At 33.8% G+C, this 23,678-nt stretch overlaps 1 protein-coding gene across 1 annotated transcript in view; it reads left to right on the top strand.

The window, feature by feature from the left end:
• Window positions 1–23,678, top strand: part of LOC145261199 (neprilysin-1-like) — a 1,350,287-nt gene that overhangs the window by 1,242,950 nt on the left and 83,659 nt on the right. The window contains exons 12-14 of the mRNA XM_080119525.1: window positions 9,597–9,695; window positions 14,685–14,762; window positions 22,810–22,913. Coding sequence (XP_079975651.1) covers window positions 9,597–9,695; window positions 14,685–14,762; window positions 22,810–22,913 — 281 coding nt within the window. The remainder of the gene's footprint in view (window positions 1–9,596; window positions 9,696–14,684; window positions 14,763–22,809; window positions 22,914–23,678) is intronic.

Here is a 23,678-nt window from a genome sequence, read left to right as displayed (position 1 = left end):
TAAACATTCGAATATTAATGTATACTTTTTCATGGTGGTGAGTTTTGATACTTTTCTATAATAACTAAAACTTCGTTTGTTAGTTCGTTTGTGCGTTTGTTTTTTGTTTGTTTTTGTTGTTTTTTTTCTTATAACTTCTGAAATTTTCCAATTCATTTAAACATTACTTATCCTTTTTAATCCAAAGAATAGAGAACTGTACATACATATATATATATATATATATATATATATATATATATATATATATATATATATATATATATATATATAGTTGTTGTAATTTCTTTGTTTATTTTGAGACTTACATTAATTCCCCAGGAAAAAATGTACAGTTCTCTATTCTTATTATATATATATATATATATATATATATATATATATATACATATATATACATATATATATGTATATATATATATATATACAGAGGGAGAGAGAGAGAGAGAGAGAGAGAGAGAGAGAGAATTGATAAAACGAAAACTAATAGGTCGACAAGCCTAGGATCAATGATCAAATATACCAAGCTGGCACTTAAAGCACCACTTAGACGTCGAATACTCCATATATACAAATATTATTAACCTACTAGTCCTAACCGTTAAACATGGACAAAAAATACATAAATAAATAAGAAAATAAAAAAATAAAAATAAAGAATTTAAAAAATTTTCCATCTATAATCACTTAAAGTTTTAATAAAATAAAGAAAAGAACAAATGTCCAAAGAAAAGTAAGTCCCGTCTCTCTCATCTTCCCACCTCTCTTTCTATCCCTGACAACCACACCCCCTAACCTAAACATCCCAACAGTCAGACAAGAGCACCTCATCTCGCACACACCCTCCCCTCCTCTCCTCTTTCACATCCTCCTTCTCCTTTTATCCTTCAATAGTAAACCCATGAAAGCCAGCGAGCGACTCGCTTGACCTATATGGACCAGGTCATTCCACTGAACAAGCAACTGGCATAAATGAATTAAACAAATAAATAAATAATACATAGCAGCAGAAAAAAGACAACGAAATAGATATAGAATATACAAAATAAAATAAAGATCATGCAAAAGTAAGTTATAAACTAGGAAAAAATATATATATACATATATATATATAAAAGGAACAAAAAATCTAACAACTACAACCATATGTTAATTACACGCTATACATATAAACTCCATCCTTATATTTGCTGCGAGGCTCCACACAGCCATTTAATTCTTTTTTTTTTTTTTTGCTTCATCATCCGGCATGCTTTGAATCGATCTGTCACATCCACCATTTGAAAAAGGGAATTTTTCCCCGAAATATAATAGATTTTGTCACAGACATAACAAGTAAAGCATTTGTACTTAATACAACTGAATAAATATATGTATATATAGACATATATATCATGCCTTGACGGAGTACAAAATAGACTTCGTGGCTTAGTGGGGGATGCCCTTTTCTCTACCCTGCAACCTCTCTCCCACAGAAGAGACGTTGTGAGCCTATCCTTGTTTTATCGTTATTTTCATGGCAAGTGCTCGTCTGAACTCCAATCTCTGGTCCCCCCCTCGCCAATCTTTCACGAAAAACACCCGTCTAGCTGAATCCACTGTGAAAAATTTCCCCCACTCTATATCTGTGCCTAAATCAAAACGCGGATTCCATGAACAAAGCTTCTTTCTTAGAACTGCACGCCTGTGGAACTCTGTTCCGTCTGCCTGCTTCCCTCCGGACTACAACTTGGATGTCTTTAAGTCCAATGTTAACAAATTCCTAATGAACCGCCCCCTTAATTAAACACTTCATCAAATCTCCACACTAACGTAATGTACTTGCAATAACCCTTATCCCTGAGTGGCTTCCGGGCCTTGATAAGTGGTAATCACCGTGTAAAAAAAAAGAATATATGTATGTACTTATTGATTTGTAAATCGCCACTTGTTTTCGTCTTCTCTCATCAACACCGACTATATCTCATTTCTCGCATTGTGATAGCCTTCTAAATCTCTACTACATATATATATATATATATATATATATATATATATATATATATATACTAGCCTGGGTGCTCGGCGTTGCCCAGGTGTTTGGATGTGTGTGTTAAGCAAAAAAGAAAGTGGTTGTAGGCAGGCAGGCTCGAACCCGTACCACGAAGGAGGAAAAGAAAATGAAAAAAAAAACGTGACGTCTTTGCTAGTTCCCCCATCGCCAAACCAGAAGTGATGTAGGTTTAAATTAAGGCTAGTCAATCGAAAAGAGAGGATAGCTTTCGAAAACATCGTCGAAAAAGCGCCTAGTTGAGGGTGATGTTTTTAGCCAATTTTTCCGTATTTGTCATCCGAAGAGTCGACTTCACAACGATACCGATCTCGTGAAAATCCGTCGCCTGTCGAAAGTTTTAGGCAGACAAACACACACACATATATGCATACATTTAAACAAACGGGTGAGATTTATATTATATATTATATTGGACGCAGTATATAGCAATGATTTAAAAAGTTAAAAAAAAAAAAAAAAAGACTTGCGCGCCACCACCGAGAATCGAAACCAAAACCTTCAGCTTAGGACTTATTTTTGCCTCTACCGCCAATGACTGAGCCATGCAGACGTATTTACTGCACGGCTAAAAATTAAGACATGAATCAATAGCTACTACGTTATGCGTTCGTAATGCCGGCGTTCGACCTTCACCTGGCAAATTTCATTTTTTGTTTTTAATTTTCACACTTTTGCTCCGATTTTTTCGGGATAAAACTCAAATATAAAGTTTCGCATGGATTCAAATACCTTATATATGAAGTTTCATGTCTGTAGACCAAAAACTCTGAGAGGAGTTTTGTAGGCAAAAATTTTAAACAAAAATATATACGTATACATAAATATATATGGAAAGAATCTTGTGTTTATTATAAACTTTTTACGCAAATATTATGCAAGTATAAATCATGTAGAACATCTGCATTAATATAATTACACGTAATAGTTTACTAAAGATGATCATCCCATCAGAAAGCCGAAGAAACTAACAGGGAATTAATTAAAATGAATGTTTAAAAGAATATGCAAATTAGCTACATTACACGCCCCACACATAACAAAATTGTATTTTCTTTTTAAATAAATAGAAAAAGGGATTTTAATATGAATATCAATACACACGCTTGAAAAACGAATTTATAGGAGTATAGATAGATAGATAGATAGATAGATAGATATAGATATATGTTGTAATTTCTGTGTTTATTTTGTCTGCTGTAGTTTTTTTAGCAGAGTGTATTACCTTAATGCCAATTGGAATGATTGGGAGCGCCATGCAGCATCCCAAAAGTAATGCCTCCTATCTTTTTATTCTACTCGAATCGATCAGAGTGGATCGCAAATTGCATTGCTATGATAACTGAACTTATGCATTCATTATATGAAAGTTTCATCTCTCTATTGCAGCTATTGACGGTGTGAGACTCTAAGAAAGCAAATCCTGTCATAGACGTGCGTCAGAAGCAGAGATAGTCATTTAATTCCTGATAAAAATGCATTGAGAATTGATAATGCTGCACATTGTCAGACACTTTTATTCTATGTCTTGATTTTTATTTTAATTTTTAATTTTTCTTTTCTAATCAATTATTGAAACTAATTTTAGGATTTTAACGAATTTACAATTTTATCTTATTTAATTTTTTGCACTTTTATTTATTTTTTTTTTTTTTCATTTTTAATCTAAAAATTATGTTTCAATACCTTTTTCGAAATAAATTTTATAAAGCATGTTAAATGATTATTGAAACGTCTATGACTTGAGGGCCTAATGTCCAATTGCATCAATAACCAAATACCAGTTTTCTACACATATATCCTGTAGCAAATTTTAAAGAAAAGTGATAAATGTGAAAATCTCTCATTAAAACACTTTATTATTTTGATGAATTCAATTATCATTTTTTATTGCATTATGAAATTTCACTTAACATTTTAATAATTAGTGAATATATAAAAATACACACACACACACACACACACACATATATATATATATATATATATATATATATATATATATATATATATATATATAATAGCAGACCGCACGGCGTTGTCCAGTTGTAAAATATGCATAAATATTATATTTTAATTAATGCAGACGTTTTATGTACTAGCGGGACCTGTGGAAATTTCACAGGGGGCTCATGCATCTACTATATAATAAAATAGTTGCAGAAATTCCCCGTCTGCACCAAAATACAGTAGGTTTGCAAAAACAAATGCCACATACAAATTTATTATGTCTAGATTATTAGCCACTATCATATGTAACTTTAGAATCCCATTTTAGACATATTTGATCGTTTCAATAAAATCCTACATTACATCCTAGAAGCAACATCATTACAATCGCAACATATTTTCCCTCTAAATCTGCACTCATCACCGGGATTATACACACACTTTATAACTATTTTTTTCCAGCACCCTTCGTAAGTTGTTCATAAATACATACCATTTTCTTTCCAGTTATCGATTAAAAATAATAATTTCTCCCTTCGAAATTTCCGGCTTTTCTCATTGGCTGAGAACTGACTGATCCATTATTCGGGAATAAACAACTTATTCAAAAACGAACGCGTTACACCTTCACAAACATGGCGTCTCTTTTTATACAAAACAATCGTTTTATAAATATTAAATCGACTACAAAATTTTTGACTGCTCATAATTGTAATTTTATTTACCGTTACCAACACAGACATTGCTAACCCTCTTAAAAACATTCCTGATGCAAACATATTTACGGTTAGCATTGTTTTTCTTTTCTCCGATTCTCAAATCCAAACAGTGAACGATGCTATTTTTTTAGTTTGTTTTGTAACGGGTCGTAAAATTTTCCGTTTTTTTTTTCTTTGAAATTTTTTAGTACCCATCTTAAAAAATTACAATCTCTGAAAAACAAGTAACATTTACAGTTAGCATTGTTTCGTTTCTTTACACAGTTAACTTTAATGCTTGACACAAATATTTAATCGTAACCGTAAATTGACATTTTGAGTACTTCAAAATCTCCTTATGTGTGATTGTAAAGTCTACTTGTTTACTCCTTACTATTTTCGAAGTGCGTTCGTGTGGGGGGGGGGCGTGTAGGGGTGCGTATGTGCGTGCGTGACTTTATGTGTGTGTGCGTGAGTTTGATTGTGCGCGTCCGTGTGTTTCTGCGTGTGTGCGTGTGTGTGTGTTTATTTTGTGTGTGCATATGTCTTTTTTGAACGTGTCTGTGCGTGCACGTTTCTGTGTGTGTTTGTTTGCGTGTTTGCGTATGTGCGTGTGCGTCCGTGTGTGTGTGTCGATGTGTGCGTGTTTGTGTTTTTTGTGTGCGTGTGTGTTTTTGTTGTGTGCTTCCGTGTGTGTTTGCGTGCGTATGTGTTTTTGTGTGTACGTGTGTGTTTTTCCGTGTGTGTTTTTTTTTTGGGGGGGGGGGCTTTTGCTTCAGTGGGTGTTGCGGGTGTGTGTTTGTGTGTGTGCTCGTGTGTCTCTCAGAGACAAATCAATCTATTTATTATATATTATTATAGAGTTAATGTTCTATCGATTTTTATATATTATAAAGTTCTGATCTAAAAAAACAGAATATTCTTATGATTTGGGTGCATCAGCTTGAATCGAAACCGAAACCAAAACTTTTGAAGCACGCACACACACACACACATACATACACATACACACACACACATATATATATATATATATGTATGTATAACTTGAGTTCCTTCTGCTATAATCGAAACCGAAACCAAAACTTATGAAACACACACACACACACACACACACATATATATATATATATATATATATATAAAATTTGAGTATATATATATATATATATATATATATATATATATATATATATATATATATATAATAGTAAATGTGTATGCATGTGTCTCTGTGTGTGTAAATATTTAACCAATAAACTCTTAAACTACTGGTCACAAAACACTGAAATTAACAGAAAATAATTATCATACGCCAAGGATGGTTTATATCGAGTAAAATCTTTGTTTGGATGAATGAATAACGCGTACAGAACAGCAAGATGTCTGTTCACAGTTTATTTAAACTTTTGTGGGTTTGTACAGTCATAGAAACACGGAAAGAATCCAAAGTTTAGCAGTCCGAAGGAAGAAGAGTAAGAATCTTTCCAACATCTAGGGACTTCAACATTGAAGCGGTGGGATTTTGCTACTTGTTTGATTAGTCGGGTGTACATACGTCAAGGGGCCACAAGTGTTATGAGTTCATCAGAACACATTCTATTAAAGTACTTGCACAACAGGCACAAAGAAGCAACATTACAGTGATGACGCAGAGGTTGGAGCTTTATCGATAATGTGGGACTCTTTTGAGGCACTTTTTGAACCCTGTCTAGGTGTAGCAGAGCCGTAGCGAGAGTGTAGCGAGGTTAGCAGCAGTAGCCATATGCAAATGACTGAGACAGTGTGCGATGTGACGTCACAGTAGAAATAAAAAGGAGACACGTGTTTGAAGCAGTGTTCGGAGGAGCGGTGTTCGTCAAAGCACGTGTTGGGACGTGACGAGAAAAGCACGTGTTTTAGACTCGTGGATGACGTCACAACAGGGATGATAACTCACACGGCCGGAAAAGTAGAAATGGATTGTTTATATATTTCGAAAAAAAAATGCGTTGTTGGAAATACCAGATATAAAGGCTTTTGGTTTAAAATAAATTTAAAAAAAAAAACTGCGTCGAGTTTTTCTCCCTTTTTTATTTGTTTCCTTGCAACATGACAACATATTAATGGCAACATCACATAAAGTTAAGAAACTAGTGATAGATGCACTAGCCCAGATGTGGCACCAGTACTCCATGCATGGGCGAATTGTCGCTTTGTAAGAATATAGGCTACGCTTTGGTGTTAGTAATTTTCTAGTTCGGTAGAGGGAACAATGTATATACCATGTGTATTAATTATGAATCAATACAAGTTATAAGAATGTATGTATCTTGATCTGTCATGTGGCAACGTCAGCCTGATATCATTCTTGACTCTGGACTGTTCGTCACTTTTGTATCAAGTATGACCGGATCGTCATTAACAGGAATTGATGGTGAGCGAATGTCCGATGGGGGTCTGGCAAGCTATTCACAATTTTCGGTGGTAGCTGATATGTGTTCATAAAAGGAATAGTTGGTAGTCAGAAAGACTGGATAGAATTTATAATAGTGGTTGCTCTTTTGTTCTAAAAGGTGCGGGTTTTTTGTTGAAAAGATCAGAGTAACAACGATAGGTCGTCTTAATGTAATTGAGTCAGGTCAATGCAAGGGGACCTCTCGTTGATTGGATTCTGATACGCGAGTGTTTCTAATGACAGAGTTCTAGAGGGCCAGCTGTGTACTGTTGAATCGAGTTTAAAAGCTGTTGTGTTGTTGAATGTCTAATTTCCTACATTTATTTATTGCGCACTGTTCTCCTCATCTTTTAGATGTTGTTTCATGACGTTTCGACCAACTATTCCTTTGGACTTCGTCAGGTAGTAAGATAGGAACTCCGAATCTCCTAAGGGCACCTTCAGCAATTACTGCCTTCCATAGTTGTTGTCCTCTCACCACGTTTTGTTTCTTTTTTTTTTTTTTTTTTTTTTTTCTTTTTGCAACTAATCCTCTGGCCGGCTTTGGAGAAGATTGAAACCGCTATGTTTCAGACAATGCTCACCTGGATCCGTAGAGATTCAACGTCTCTATCCACTGTGGCACGGGCCCCGAAGGCCAACCAACCAACTAAATGTATAAATATTACTCATCTCATTAAAGATTCCAATTAATTAAATAATACAATTTTCTAGTTTGCACTTTTCAAATGCTTGTGTGTGTGTGTGTGTGTGTGTGTGTGTGTGTGTGTGTGTGTGTGTGTGTGTGTGTGTGTGTGTGTGTGTGTGTCTTTACCCCTCATTTTGTTTGTTATTCGTGTCTTATAAATGCATCAACCGACTGAAATGTAAATATTTAAAATATTTAAATATTGTTCTTGGAATTGCGTAACGCAAAATAAATAACTCCCCAAGCTGGAATGTAAGTCTTTCTTAGTTTTCGATGATAATTATAATTCAGGTCATTTTTCTAGAACATAAAAATGTAAATATAAGTCCATCTGGAATGTACGTGTGCAGACCTCCGATTTTATCAGCGTCGCCCCGGCTCAGTATCCAACACATAGACATAGTTGCAAATACCTAGCTCCGGCCAGATAGGGACAAAAGAAAATGACTGCTGGTTCCAGAAAACCGTGTTTGTTTTAAATTCTATTTTTTGCTACAGTAAGCGCAGCACCCAATTTAGTGATAACGCGTGTGAGTACGTTCTACAAATCTGGTGCGAAATAAAGATTCCAGTTGGTATTTATTTGCTCCCCCAAAAAATAAACATTCCAGTTTACTAACTGCATTTTTAAGCAGTTTTAAACCGCAGAAATAATGCTTATTTTATTTATTTGGTAGACTTCTTACAGTATTTTGTTTTATTTATTATTTTTAAGTAATTATCGATACTTCAAACATGTAAGAGTCAAATTGCGGTAATTTTTCTTGTTCTTACGTAACGCTATTATTTGCTTTTCGATCCGAATAAACGTTTTAAAGTATATAAAACACTAAAAACATATCCAATTAGGTAGAAGAGTAACTTATCTTGCTTTTGATAATATTTATTTGTTATATATTTGTTTTTGTTTTTTAACAATTTTTGTCGCCTCTATGTCTATTGTAAACAACCCCATAAACGGTCACTATAATAACCATTGGGAGAGAGCATAGCAATCGTAAGTTGATAACTGTTTTTCTTCTCAAGGTTAAAATCCACTCGAGGATAAGGGTTAATGAGGTGAATGGATTGTCAGTTTAATGATGAAGAATATTATGAGAGGATTGAAAATGATTAAAGGAATAAACAAACTGTCATTAATTAAATGGGACTTTTATGGCAGGTATTTGTTGACATTGGGTTTGTTTTAGTCTGTCAGTAAGCAGTCCTGTGATAATGTGTTTCACAGGTGGGAAGTTCGTGGAAGGAAAATCAAATTCCTGGAAATTCCATCGAAATGCTAGGGATACCAAAAACGAAGGGAAAGTTATTTTCTGTTGTGGTACAGAGGCAAGACATTATTAACATTATCATCATCACCACCATCACTATCGCGCCATCACTAGCACCACCACAATCATCATCACTATCTCCGCCGCCACCACCAGCACCACCATCATCATTATGACTATCACCACCGCCACCACCATTATTATCATCATCATCACTATCACCACCACCACCGTCACTATCATCACCATCATAATCATGGCTACCATCATCATCATCAACCTCATTACCACCACCACCACCACCACCACCACCACCGGAACCATCATCATCATCATCATCATCTAACAGAAGTAGAAAGGCTTTGTCTTTCCAATATCTAAATTTTTTCAAGTCAGAAAATCTTTGTTTTATTTTTAAAAAGGCTCACAATTTTATCATCTATTTTTTTTTTTTTTTTTTTGCAATTTCTAATTCTATTTCATTGTATTGTTATTTTTGTAGGCCAATGAAATGATCCACAACATCCGAAACGCTTTTAACGAACTTCTCCGTGAAGTGGAATGGATGGATCAGAAGACATTGATTGTTGCTGAAGAAAAGGTTTGTAATCGACAAAAAAAAAGAATTCCACGAATATGGTGCCGTCTTCCGTGCGACAGAGAATAAACATTGCCGTTTTTTTGTTTGTTTGTTTTTTTTTAGATGAGGATTAATAATTTGTATGAATCATATATTATGATTACTATTTTCATCTTAGCTGTTATTTTCACAACGTAACCCTAACCACCTACGACCTACGTTTTTAGCACCTCGGTTTTTCAGTTGAAAAAGTTAAATTCTTGTAAGTTAGACGTGTTTTTCATTTTTTATTTTTTTAAAATATCGCGGATAATGAAAAGCAAAACAAAATCAATAACAATATTGTATTTTTAAAACAGATCGATTCAGTTAAAAAGAAAAATGTGGAAGGGATGGAACATTATGAAGATGAAGAAGAAAATACAATCACACATTTATTTATGACGATAGACATTCACAAACCACTAGATACATAGTAGCAATATATACGCTTCGTTCACCGAACACACATATACATAAGTTCGTGTATACATTAGCTCACTAGCAAAACAGGCATGCTAATATCTAAACACGGGGAGTGTATTGGTGCACCAGGAGAATGTTCTTTTGAAAAACACAAGCAATAAGTTCATAGAAACTGGTTCTTTCATGCCAACGCGATTATTAAACCAGCCATCAATGATGCACGACATAATCCTGTCTAGGCACAAATCGGCAGTTTCTTTCAACCAAACACACTGCAGATGTTAATACCTTCCAAATCTTGCACATAATATAAAAACCCAAACACAGCATTATTTTTTCTCTTTTTTGCTTTTGTTTCAGAGACAGCACAACACAATTTAACCTTGGCACTTTGGAGCTGAAAAACCTTCAGAAGGCACCACACGCATGGCGATAGGCATTCATGAACCACTAGATTCATAGTAGCAATATGCATGTTCTGTTCACTACATATATATATTGCATTATATACACTCGCTCGCTAGCAAAACAGGCACACTAATATACACGCACTGATCTGCAATAACCATCCTATTTACACTCACTGACACATTTATGGAAAGTAGAACGTGGATCTTGGGTTTACTTTCAGCAGTCGCGTCACTCTCACTTTCCTTGTTTTTTTTTTTGTTGTTGTTTTTTGTTTTGTTTTTTTTTTTCCTTTTAGTCTATACATTCCATGAGCGATGATTCTTTAAAAAAAGGGAAGAACTAATGTTTTTCTGGGTTGGGATGTATTCAATCTAACACTTACGTTGTCAAGTTTTTTTATTTTAAAACGGATCGATTAGAAGACGCCTCGATTTTTCAGTTAAAACACGAGGAAAGGATGGAAAATTATGAAGATGGAGAAGAAAATATGTTCGGACATTTATTTCTGGTTTGAGTCTCAAGAGCTTTTAGCTAACTCGAACCCATGTTATAATTTAAGGAAAATAGAAAGTGAGTCTTGCGTATATTTTCGTCATCTTCGTAATTCTTGCTTCTCTTTTTTCTTTTTTTCTTTTTTTTCTTCTTTTAGTCGTTACATTCCATGAGGGATAAATCTTCTTTTTTTTTTTTTAAGGGAAGAACTGATGTTTTTTCTGGGTTGGGATCTATTCAATCTAACGCTTATGTTGGCAGGGTTTTTTTTTTTTTACTTGAAAACGGATCGATTAGAGGAAAGCCTTAGTTTTTCAGTCGAAAAAAAAAAGTGGGAAAGAATTAAAATTATGAAGATGGAAGAATAAAATATGATCGGACATATATTTCTGCTTCTTACTAACTCACACCCACTTTATAATTTAAGGAGAATAAAAAAAGTGAATTTTCGGTCTACTTTTGGCAGCCTCGTAACTCTTGTTTCCCTTATTTTGCTCTTTAGTCCTCATATTCCATCAGCGATGTTTCTGACAAGAAAGGAAGAATTACTGTTGAGATACCGTTAAGAATCTGCGTTCCAGCCAGCAAGAACAGTTATATAGTGGTTTATATGGTTTATATACACCATGGGTAACCGGAACTATTACATAGGTCTACTTTAATACCCAAAAGAAAATCAAACATTAGCTCGTTACATTTCCTTTTATGACAACTATATATGTTCCAAGTTTCATAGATATCTCTACAGTCGTTTTTATATCCATGAGTGCATTTATTTTACAAATCCTTTTCCTGTTTGATTTTTTGTGTTCAGAAACTCAAGTTAGTTAAACTAAACATAATCCACATTACAAACGTTACGCCTTGAAGCTGTACATAAAAGTGCATAATGATGAGTTAATTAGTTTCAGAGCTTTCTCCACACAAACATGTACACATCATAAAAAACGGTTGAGCCATCCACTGAGCTCGGGGTTATAGTTTATTATATAAGTAAGGTTTATTAACATGTGTATATTGATTTACTTTCTATGTAGGGCGACTTAAAGTGGCACAAAACTTGTTCAGTTTGACGAAATTAATTTCATTATTAACTAGCAGAATACCAATTCTGAGATGAGTACTCTGCTAGTAGATATAGAACTGTGTCTTAGAAAAATAAGCAACGATCTGGAATGAATATGTAATCTATGAAAACGATTGGAATTTCTTTTATCTGAATAACATAGACTAGAAGTGTACGTAAATTACTAGTTACCTAAAATGAAAGTGATTCGGTATACACAATTCAACTTGAGTCTAACATCGACGACTCAATATGTATTTCTTTATATATTAGAGTTCTTCAGATATGGAGGGATAGAAATCTATTGTGTTGAATTGTACAATTCAACACAGTAGAATCGCTTTAATGTTCGTTGAGTTATATATATATATATATATATATATATATATATACCTACATATCAGAGGATGGAACTCGTTTTATTAAAATGTGTAGAAGATCAGTTTTCATCAATAATAATGATCATTGGATTAAAACTAAAATGTCAAACTCCTTTGATGTAGTCATGGCTCCTACAAGGGATCAAATCTTGTGGGGTTATATTTTCAGTGTAACCTCACAAATATATTTGAGAATAATATATTGGCCTATATGAGGATGATGAGTTAGCTATAATAAAAGATTCCAACAAGGCCAAGGGTGAAAACTTCAAAAAGCACATGGAATTGAAAAACTTAAGCCTAAGAGTAAAAGTCTAATCAATTTTCCATCAATCATAAAACATATCGTGGTTCTCTTGAGCGTAGGCTTAGTAATACCTCTAATAGTGAAAACGTATTTGAGAAGACAAACAACATTTACGACGCAGTTCTAAAAAGCAATGGGTAAAATAATATCCAAATTAAATATAAAAAAGAAGATACTAATAACTATAACATAAATAAAAACAGAAGAAAGAGAATCATTATTTGGTTTACGCCACCCTATAACCAGATATAAAATCAACATGGCAAGTAATTCTTAAATCTCATAAAAATACTTATCCGCAACTAAAGCCTTACACAAAATATTCAATAAAAATAATTTTAAACTGTTAGTAATATGCAATGACACTACACATCTAAAACAAAAATAGGTTTAAAGTTCCCAAAATAGATACTACAATTTCTTAAAAGTCTCCGTAGTACAACGGAAAAAATGCAGAGTAATAACGAATATTAAGTGAGTCTCTTAAAGGTTGAAGGTTCAATTCTTAATGTGGGTGATACAAATAAGATAATTAAGGATTACTTAAGAGTATTACCAAGAGCCATCTACTTCTGTGGGTTAAATAAAGGAGTCGGTTCGAAATTCCATACAGATTCCCGAGTTCGACAGAACTATCTCCAAATTCGCCGAGACGCATCTGAAAATGATCAGAGGTTACATTGGCCGAAACGTTGTGAGTATAACATAAAAAATGAGAACAGTTGTCCGATAAATACCAATTTTAATAATAATAATAATAATAATAAAATAATAATAATAATAATAATGATAATAATACTCTTAATAATAATGATAATAATAATAAAATAATAATATAAATAATAATGATAATAATAGTAAAAATAATAATAATCATAATAATAAAAAGAAGAAGAAGAAGAAGAAAAAATAATAATGATAATAATAAATTAAAAATAATAATAATATTAATAATAAAAATAATAATAAATAATAATGATGATAATAATAAAATAATAATAATAATAATAAAATAATAATAATAATAATAATAAAATAATAATAATAATAATAATAATAAAAGTAATAATAATGATAATGATAAAAATAATAATAAAATAGCAATAATAATAATAATAATAATAATAAGAAGAAGAAGAAGAAGAAGAAGAAGAATATTTGATTATCGCAAAATTCTGCTTTTCTTAATTACATTTAATTTGTGTTAAATATTGGATACTAAAGCGGAATAACAACCGTGCTATCGTTCAAATTTTCCAGGCAATTTATGTAAAACCCCAAAGGATACCAAAACTTTGTGCCAATGAAGCCACAATAGCTATCATTAATTTGTTATGAAAAAGATAGATATTTATATTAAATATTTATCTTGATTTAAACAAAAGAAATCACTTAAAAAAACGAATACAAAATTATATAAAAATATATATATTTGTCTGCTAGCTGTTGTTTGTTATTTAAAAAAAATTATATTTATTCATGAAACTTGCCTTACAATGAGTGTTTTTTCTTTGAATTTCTTAAATAATTATTGTATTTTCTTTGTAACAACAAAATGAATATTGTTTTCATTCCCCCCAATTAATTTTTCATTGAATTATCTTCGTAATAACAGAAATAATATATATTTTCGCTTTAAAAAAAAATGATACACATTTGCGCAAAAAAAAATTTTACGAAATTCGTGTTGCACCTTCCGGCGTTTTACGTAAACTGTCCTAAAAATTCCGACGATAGTGCGGTCTTTATTCTGCATAAGTACCAAATATGTAATTATTAAATTTTCAATGTAATTCTGCACGTACGTTTGACTAATTAGCTTCTGATGTCACGAAAAAATGCATCACGTGAAATTTAATAAAGTTGAATGTTTTTTATCTTGTTTTCAGGCAAATGCTATCGTCGAAAGGATTGGTTACCCAGCATATATACTGAATGAAACCATTTTAGCGAACATGTACGATCATGTATGTAAAGTATTCAATCGTTTTTATCAATCATTTTCAATCATTTTCTTAGAAAATCCTATAAATCATTTTTTTAAATATTTTGTTTAAATTCCATTAGTCTCTCCTTCTTAAACAGAGCCCAGAAGAAGAGAGTCTCACATCTAGCAGCTCCCGAACTGTTGGCCAAACTCTAACCTCTGTCCCATCACCGCAATGTCGCATCTATGTTCCTATTTTATAAGAACTTTCATGGAATGTGCTCTGATGAACCCTTAGCATTTGTTCCCCCTTCACATAAATACTCCCGACTGACACGACAAGCTGCAAAATCCCACCTCTTCACTGTTGAGGTACCTAGATGCCGGAAAGCCTTCTACTCTAATAGTTTCTTCCCTCGGACTGCTAGACTTTGGAATTCTCTCCCTGTTTCCTGCTTTCCAGAGTGTGCTGCTTTCCTGAAGTTTAGATGTATTGCAAACAAACATCTCGCTGTTCTACTCGCCACAGTTCCCTGTTAGACACGATCCGAAATATAGCCTGTTACGTTCTAAGTGGTAATATGCTTTATTCGGAGGTGAAAAATAAACAAATAAAAAAAACTTCCATTTTGAGAACTGTTGAAGTAAATGCTAAAAATCTATACATTATATTCTATATCACCTTATAATAGTACGACTACAGATATATATATATATATATATATATATATATATATATATATATATAGTCATCCACATACAGTACTGTTTTGCTGTATCACAGCTCATCAGTGCGGCTAGACAGGCAACTACCTCAAACCAAGATCGAAACCCGACTGCCTGAACGACAGTCAAGGCTTCTTACCATTACGCTAAACGGTTTCTACTGTACGGGTAGTGAATTAACGATGTTTTGACATCGTCCGAAATACCTAAGCTCGATTTGTTTACACAAAGAGTATCGCTTACTATGCTAATGGTAATTTGTGTATCACTTCCCAAGATAAGTAGCATTATATATATATATATATATATATATATATATATATATATATATATATATATATATATATATATATATATATATATATATAATTTCGGTGATCTGGCGAAAACCGGTATGTCAACGTGATTGTGTTGTATATATATCACCGAAATTAAGCAACGTTCAGTACCAGATTGGTGACTATTTGGGAAGGCTAGGCGCTGTATGTACCGCGCCGAGTTGTAGAAATTTCCAGCTTGGTATCTGGAGGCGCATTAATTTACTTAGAGCGATGCACCCCAGATCTTAGTTAAGACATGCATCTAGTAGAAGGTAAATCTGGTGTAAGAACCTGCGTTGTACTGTGTGCTTTGTCTTGTGGCAGTCATCTGCACCGACAAGGATTAGCAGTAATAGCAAAAGGTGTGGTTGGTTCTAGACAAAGCCTTCACCACTATAAACAAATCATCTGTGTGGATTTCCGAATAACTTAGTTGCTGTGGCGGAACCTCATACGACTCATAGTCTATATATATATATATATATATATATATATATATATATATATATATATATAGTGCAAAATTTTGTTGAAAATTCAAAGACTCGCGTTTTCTTTTTTATAACCTTCATTTATTTCCTGGACGTTTTCCATTACAGCTGTTTCATTAGTGGGAAGGCAATTTCACGAGTTATATGTCCATAAACATATCCTGTCCCTACCAACTTCTTCGGATGTTTTTCCATTAGATTTTTACAACGAAAGGTATATTTTTAACATGCTGAACATCGTATTCGTGTAAAAACTCTTCCAAAGCCATATGCTTCCTCACTTCCGCCATCTTTTTGTGTTATGTGAAGATAGTTTTCCGTTTTAACCCGTAGTTTCGTATTTTTATTTTTTATTTATGTATTATTTATTTTTGTTTTAATTGGAAGTCATCCACATGCAGTACTGTTTCGCTGTTTCACAACTCATCAGTGCGGCTAGACAGGCAACTGCCCCAAGCCAGGATCGAAACCCGACCGCTCAAATGACAGTCGAGGCTTCTCACCATTGCGCTATACACCTGCTGCTGTGGAGATAATGAATTAACGATGTTGTGACATCGTCCAAATGCCTCCGTTCGATATTTTTACACAAAAATCGTCGCTTAATACGCTAATGGCAGTTTGTATATCACTTCCCAATATGCTAAAATCAAGATACGGAGCATTATATATATATATATATATATATATATATATATATATATATATATATATATATATATACACTCATGAACAAAAAAAAATGGGCCAGGAAAGAAATTCACAATTTATTGCACAAAAAGCTGCATTACACAAAATGCAATTAAATAATAAACGAAAATGAGTAAAAAATATAAAGAGCAAGATATTTACTTTAATAAAAACTTAGTATGGAATGGAATTGCCCTTAGATCTTTTTAAAAGATCAATTCTTTTATCATGCTCTCAACCAACTTGGAGCACTGTGAAGAGGAGATGTTATTCCATTCTCTTTGTACTGCTTCCCATAATTTTTCTTTGTTGGAAAAAGTTTTTCTAACTAATGCACGAGATATTATAGCCCAAATATTTTCCATTGGGTTTAAATCTGGGCTTTGGCCAGGCCAAAACATCACATCAATTGAATTATCAGTAAGCCACTTCTTTGTGACTTTTGCTGTGTGTGCAGGGGCATTATCATGTTGAAAAATAATGTCATTGTTAATTTCTAACTTCTGGATGTTTGGTAATAGACCTCTTTCTAATATTTGAATGTATTCTTTGGCATTAATTGACGCATCACATCTGATAATTTCCCCAACTCCTGCAGCAGAAAAGGTCCCCCATACCATTATTCCTCCGTTTCCATGTTTTACTGTGGTTTTTATGCAATTCGGTGAAAATCTTTCTCCGGGTCTTCGGATGCAACGTTCAGGGGTATCACTGGCAAGGCAAAATCTTGATTCGTCTGACCAGAAAACATTTCTAAACCAATCTGCATCTTTCGTACCGTAACATAATGCAAATGTCTTTCTGTCGCTGATGTTCTTCTTAGTTAACAAAGGATTTTTTGCACATCTTTTTGATGAAAATCCCATTTCCTTCATCCTTCTGGATATTGTCACTCTAGAAAGAGAATTTCCTTTTGCTGTTTCGAATTGTTTGCTATGGTCAACATAAGTTTTTTGCGATCCTTCAAAACGGTCATTTTAAGCCTGTGATCGTCCTTCATTGTGGATGCTCTGGGGTGACCAGGACCAACTTTCCTGCTCACTGTGCCTTCAATTTCGAACCTTTGCCCAATTCTCTTCACAGCTGAAAGAGATGTTGCCACCTTTTCTTCTTTCAAAATGTCGAAAATCTGCTTGTAAGTCAAATTTGCCTGTCGTAATCCTGCAATTCGGTTTTTTAATTTTTTCGTCAAGATGTCGTCTTACTTTTCTTGGACTCATCTTTAATACTAATAATCTGAAAAATACTAAATAACAGCTAATTATTAGCAAACAAGCGATAAAAATTTTAAAAATTGTTTTCTTTCCAATTTCAATCATGGCCCATTTATTTTTGTTCCAATTTTAATCATGGCCCATTTTTTTTTGTTCACGAGTGTATATATATATATATATGTATATATATGTGTGTGTGTGTGTGTGTGTGTGTGTGTGTGTGTGTGTGTGTGTGTGTGTGTGTGTGTGTGTGTGTGTGTGAAATGCTTATATATACATGTGTTATTTTACTTCAGTCGAAGTTCTCGTAAATTAAAGGACTCCTTCCTGAGGGCTAACACTTTATCTCTATATGAAATGTTTGGATATTCGAATATTCCATTAAAGTACTCGTTCACCTCTCAAACACTTAGTAATGAAGTTGAGAACCTTATTTTCCTCACCCCAAATGTACTATTTAAATATGTCATAGTGCATTTTTATTGCGGTCTTTTAATCTTACTGGGTTTCAGGACAAGACATCATATAATCAGATGGAGTATCCAGCTTCGTGCGGTCCCGATTACAGAAAAAAAAACTAGATTTGCTGGTCACTGCCGGTGAGTTAACGATGAAATTTTCAACGATGTTCTTTCATGGATACTAAAACATTCACCTAGTTCAGTGGAGAGATCGCTCAGAACCTACGTTGAGCAACTAGCAGAGAAAACAATGCAACTATTGACCCATCTGGTGTGATCGAGGACAGAGCGAGATGCTGTGAGATGCTGTCAGGAAGATCCATAATCTTCTTAACCCTCTAGCAGTGACCAGGAAATCAGCGCTGAGATCCTAGGAAGGTGTCCGTAGAGTTGTTCGCTTACAGGATGCTGCCTCTAAGAGCGATCAAGGGTAGCTGATGTTCTTCTTAGTTAACAAAGGTTTTTTTGCACATCTTTTTGATGAAAATCCCATTTCCTTCATCCTTCTGGATATTGTCACTCTAGAAAGAGAATTTCCTTTTGCTGTTTCGAATTGTTTGGTATGGTCAACATAAGTTTTTTTGCGATCCTTCAAAACGGTCATTTTAAGCCTGTGATCGTCCTTACTTAAACAAAGTATATTTCTTTCTTTTGCATTTTATCTGATGTACATTTTTTTATAATGCTAAAGCTAATGTTAAAGAAAATTAAAAATTATTTCTTTACATGTTTTTTTTGTTTTGTTTTGTTGTTTTTTTTGTTTGTTTTTCATAAATATTTATTCAAAGTGAATAATTCCAATGTTATCATGTTATATTAGTTTCATTTTCTGCCATTTAGACAATTTTTTTTTCTTGTTTCCTTTTTTTTTTTGGTCATGTCTTTTAAATGTTTTACGATGAGGATTGGTAATTTGTATAATCTATGTGATTTGGACTACTATTCTCAGCTTGGTTATGATTCTCGCAACGTTTCGGCCGATGTAACTGCCGATCAGTTACTTCTTCTAACAGGAATCTACACAAAGTTTAATTTACGATGGTATATTATTGTCATCCCGTCAGCTATCGTAACATTGTACAGGGACCCAACACATTGTAGCAGAGTACGTCGCAAGGAACAGAAGACAAGTAATGACTCAACTCACGACATTTATTTCCGGGTATTTTCCCGAATAAAACGTGATCGTCGTTTCTCATGTAATCGTGTTCCTTCTACCTTACATCTGTCCTCTCGAACGTCATCCACGTCTCTAACGTGATCTCCAACATGCTCTCGAACGGGCTTCTTTTTCTGTCACACGCGTTCTTTTTTATAGTCATTTTCTTTATCCTAACGGTGACGTCATTTCGCATTTCGTATAAATTTGCATAGGCGCCTCCGCACTCTATAACAAGTCCTAAGTAATTCACAATTTTGAGTTTCACCTGTACTGAGGATTACACATTTAACCTTTTAGGACCCAACATGTTGTAGCAGAGTACCTCGCAATGAACAAAAGACAAGTAATAACTCAACTCACTTTTTCTTTTGTAACAACGACATTTATTTCTGGGTATTTTCCCCGAATAAAACGCGATCGTCTTCTCTCGCGAGATCGTGCTTCTTCTCTCGGACCTCTATCCTCTCGAACGTCATCCACCTCTCCAACGTGATCTCAAATGTGCTCCCGAGCGTGCTCCTGAACGTGCTCCCCATGTCTGCTGCACACGTTTTTTTATATAGTTTTTTCTTTATCCTTACGGTGACATCATTTCGAATGATGCATTAGCATACGCGCATCTGCGCTCTGTTTCACTGTGACCACGTTGGAGTGTTAGGTAATATTTTATGATATTCTCAGCTACTACCTTACTACTTGTAGTGAGGATTGAACCTCCACCCTCCAGATAACTGTAACCTAGAACTTATTATTCCGTTGTGACACGGACCCACAAAACTTTTGAACTTTGAAGGTTCGATCCTTAATACAGGAATTAATAACTAATAATAAAATGTTAAATTATTTAATACTTCATGGCTGACGGAACGAGAACAGTCACTAGCGGAGGTACCCGGCGTTGCCCGGGTATGGAGCGGTGGTGTACTAAGGAATCAATACAACCAGAAAAAATAGACGCAGCCTGGGTGGAGAGAGGTGTGAAAAACTAAGCAGAAACGTTTAAGCGAACAGTAAAATAATTCAGTTTTTGTTTTAAAGGGAAAAAATTCCATTACGTAAGCTTCAGAATAAGAAGAAAAAAAAAGAAAAATAAGGAGTAGGCAGGCTCGAACCTGTAACGCGAAGGAAGAAAAAAAGGTGAAAAAAAGCAAACTGCTTAACACTCGAGGTCATCATGACATATGACTCCGCTGCGGTTCAAATTAAGGTTAGTCATCGCAAGCACGTATGATGACTTTACCAAAATGTCGACGAAAAAGTGACCCCTCCTTGTACAAAACTGCCCAGGTGAGGGTGAAGGAATGAATGTTTTTGGTCAATTTTTTTTTAATATTTTCATCCGAAGGTTCGAGCTTCAAAATGATACCGATCTCGTGAGGACCCTTCGCGTGTGTGGAAAATTTTGCGAGACATATTAACACACACACACACACACACACATTTTTCCTTTAATATATTAGACTAGCCTAGGTGCCCGGCGTTGCCCGGCGTTGCCCGGCGTAGCCCGGCATTGCCCGGATGTTTGGATGTGTGTTGAGCAAAAAAAAAAGGGAAGTGGTAGTAGGTAGGTAGGCTCGAACCCGTGATGCAAAGGCGAAAAAACAAGTGAAAGAAAATCTGACGTCTTACCCCTACTCCATGACGCAATCGGAAGTTCCGAACGTTAAAATTAGGAAAAGTCAATCCAACCGATACGATGACTTGCAAAAATGTCCCGCAAAAAATCAACCCCTCCTTGTAGAAAACTGCCCAGTTGAGGGCGAAGGAATTAATGTTTTGGGCCAATTTGCCGATATTTGTCGTCCGAGATGTCGAGCTTCAAAATGATACCGATGTTGTGAAAATCCTTTGCCCCTGTCGAAAGTTTTAGGCAGACATACAAACAAACAAACATACATACATACATATATATATATATATATATATATATATATATATATATATATATATATATATATATATATATATATATTTAAATAGACAGGTGAGATTTATATTTTAGAAGATGGCCAGGTAGAAGTATTAATTAATTCAGTTCGAAATTCTATAAAATGTCACTAGTTTTTAAAGATGAACGGGGCTTTTTCCACTGACTACAACATGGTCTTCAAGTTCAATGTAAACAAGTTCTTGTCGAGCTGTCCCCTTAAATAATCAAATTCTATCCAATTTTTACGACTATGCGGTTGTCTCGCCGATCGTCTTACACTCCTTATCTTAGAGTATCCTTTAGTTTTATTATAAATAGTGATTTCCTTGTAAAAAAAAATAACGTAAAGAATGTTAAATATTACATTGGTCGAAACGTTGTGAAAATAACATCCAAGATGAGAATAGTAGTCAGAATAATCCAAAATAATATGCTATTATTGGGTGCTTGCCTACATTATTGATCTTTTAAACCAACGCATTTCAGGTGAAAACATTACTACGTACTTAAGTGTCATGGCGAAATTATTATGAATTCCAAAAAGTGACAAAAAAATGGTCCAGTAGAAAAATAATTACTAGTAAAAATACAATTTATAGAATTATTGAGTTTTATCGTATGTTTTAATGACAAACAAGAGAGATAATCCTTGACTTCAATTGACAAATTAAGGGTCTGCCATTCTTAAGGGAAAAATTCATAATGTAATTGTAAATGTTTTTTTGTATGTTTTTTTTTTTAATACATCTAACATATCTATTGGATCATTTTTCGTAATTTTTTGGCATTTATATTAGGTTGGAGCAAAAATAATGTCGTTTTAATATATATATATATATATATATATATATATATATATATATATATATATACGACATTATTTTTGCACCAACCTAATACTAATATCGCTATGACACGTAAGTACTTAATAATGTTTTCATCTGAAACGCGTTTGTTTGAAAGATCACCGATTTAAACAATCACCTATTATTATAATTTAAACAATCATTCTTGAAATTGCTGTGAATGACGCTGAAGCCTTTTGTTTTGTATTTCGGACTTTTGCACTTAACCGCTCTTTTGCTTGTGACAGGTAGAATATTATCCAGACACTTATTTCACTAATGTCATCACAGCCATTAAATGGAGCGGAATGATGAACCTCAAGCAATTACGGCAACCCGTCGACAGTGAAGAGTGAGTGAGTTTCCTTCTCATCCTTGCCTTGGCCTTTTCGCCCGGTCAAATATTGTATAACGTTTGCAGGAAATCCTTTATTCATACCAACGTTTGATCTCCAAGAATATACGTCCGCACAGCTACGTCAAAGGCGATGGAATTTCTTTATACTCTGGTTGTTATTTTGGCACCGTAAAAGTTATGAAAATATATGAAAATCAGCATTTAATTAATAGGGCTATGACAACAGCATATTCTTTTCCTTGTTTTGATTCTCATCCATTGATATCTTATATGTTTCTTTTATGTAGAGTGATATGGTTCTCGGTTGATTAATCATGTCTAAATGTGTCAGATATATACTCAAGAGTCAAAACAATAAAAAGAATATGCTGTTGTCCTAGCCCTATTAATTATATCATTGTAATAGCGAGGGGGGAGGGTTCCAGCCTTGCTGGGTTGTAAAACACGCTTTAATATTTTTTTTACTTCGTGTAGATTTCGTATTTATTATTACAGATCCAATTCTCTATTGAATATTATATTGTATCTAATAGATAGTACTGATTTACAAAATTTCAAAAAATGACTTGGGTGCCATCAGCTAGAATCGAAAGCGAAACATTTAGCGCTCTAGTTGCGCTCCCTACTAATGTAGCTGTCTAGAAATTGGTATGAAAGATTTACTATTAAACGACTTGAAGAAATAAATTGAATTTGGGCATGCGCAGAAAAAAAATATGTCGGGAAGTTGAAATGAACATTTTTGCATTACAATTTGCA

The sequence above is a fragment of the Euprymna scolopes genome, chromosome 37, assembly GCF_053919585.1.
Source record: "Euprymna scolopes isolate OS-2025 chromosome 37, ASM5391958v1, whole genome shotgun sequence".
NCBI classification, from domain to species: domain Eukaryota; kingdom Metazoa; phylum Mollusca; class Cephalopoda; order Sepiida; family Sepiolidae; genus Euprymna; species Euprymna scolopes.
The sequence above is the reverse complement of the archived record's forward strand: the minus strand, read 5'-3'. Positions and strand labels throughout refer to the sequence as shown.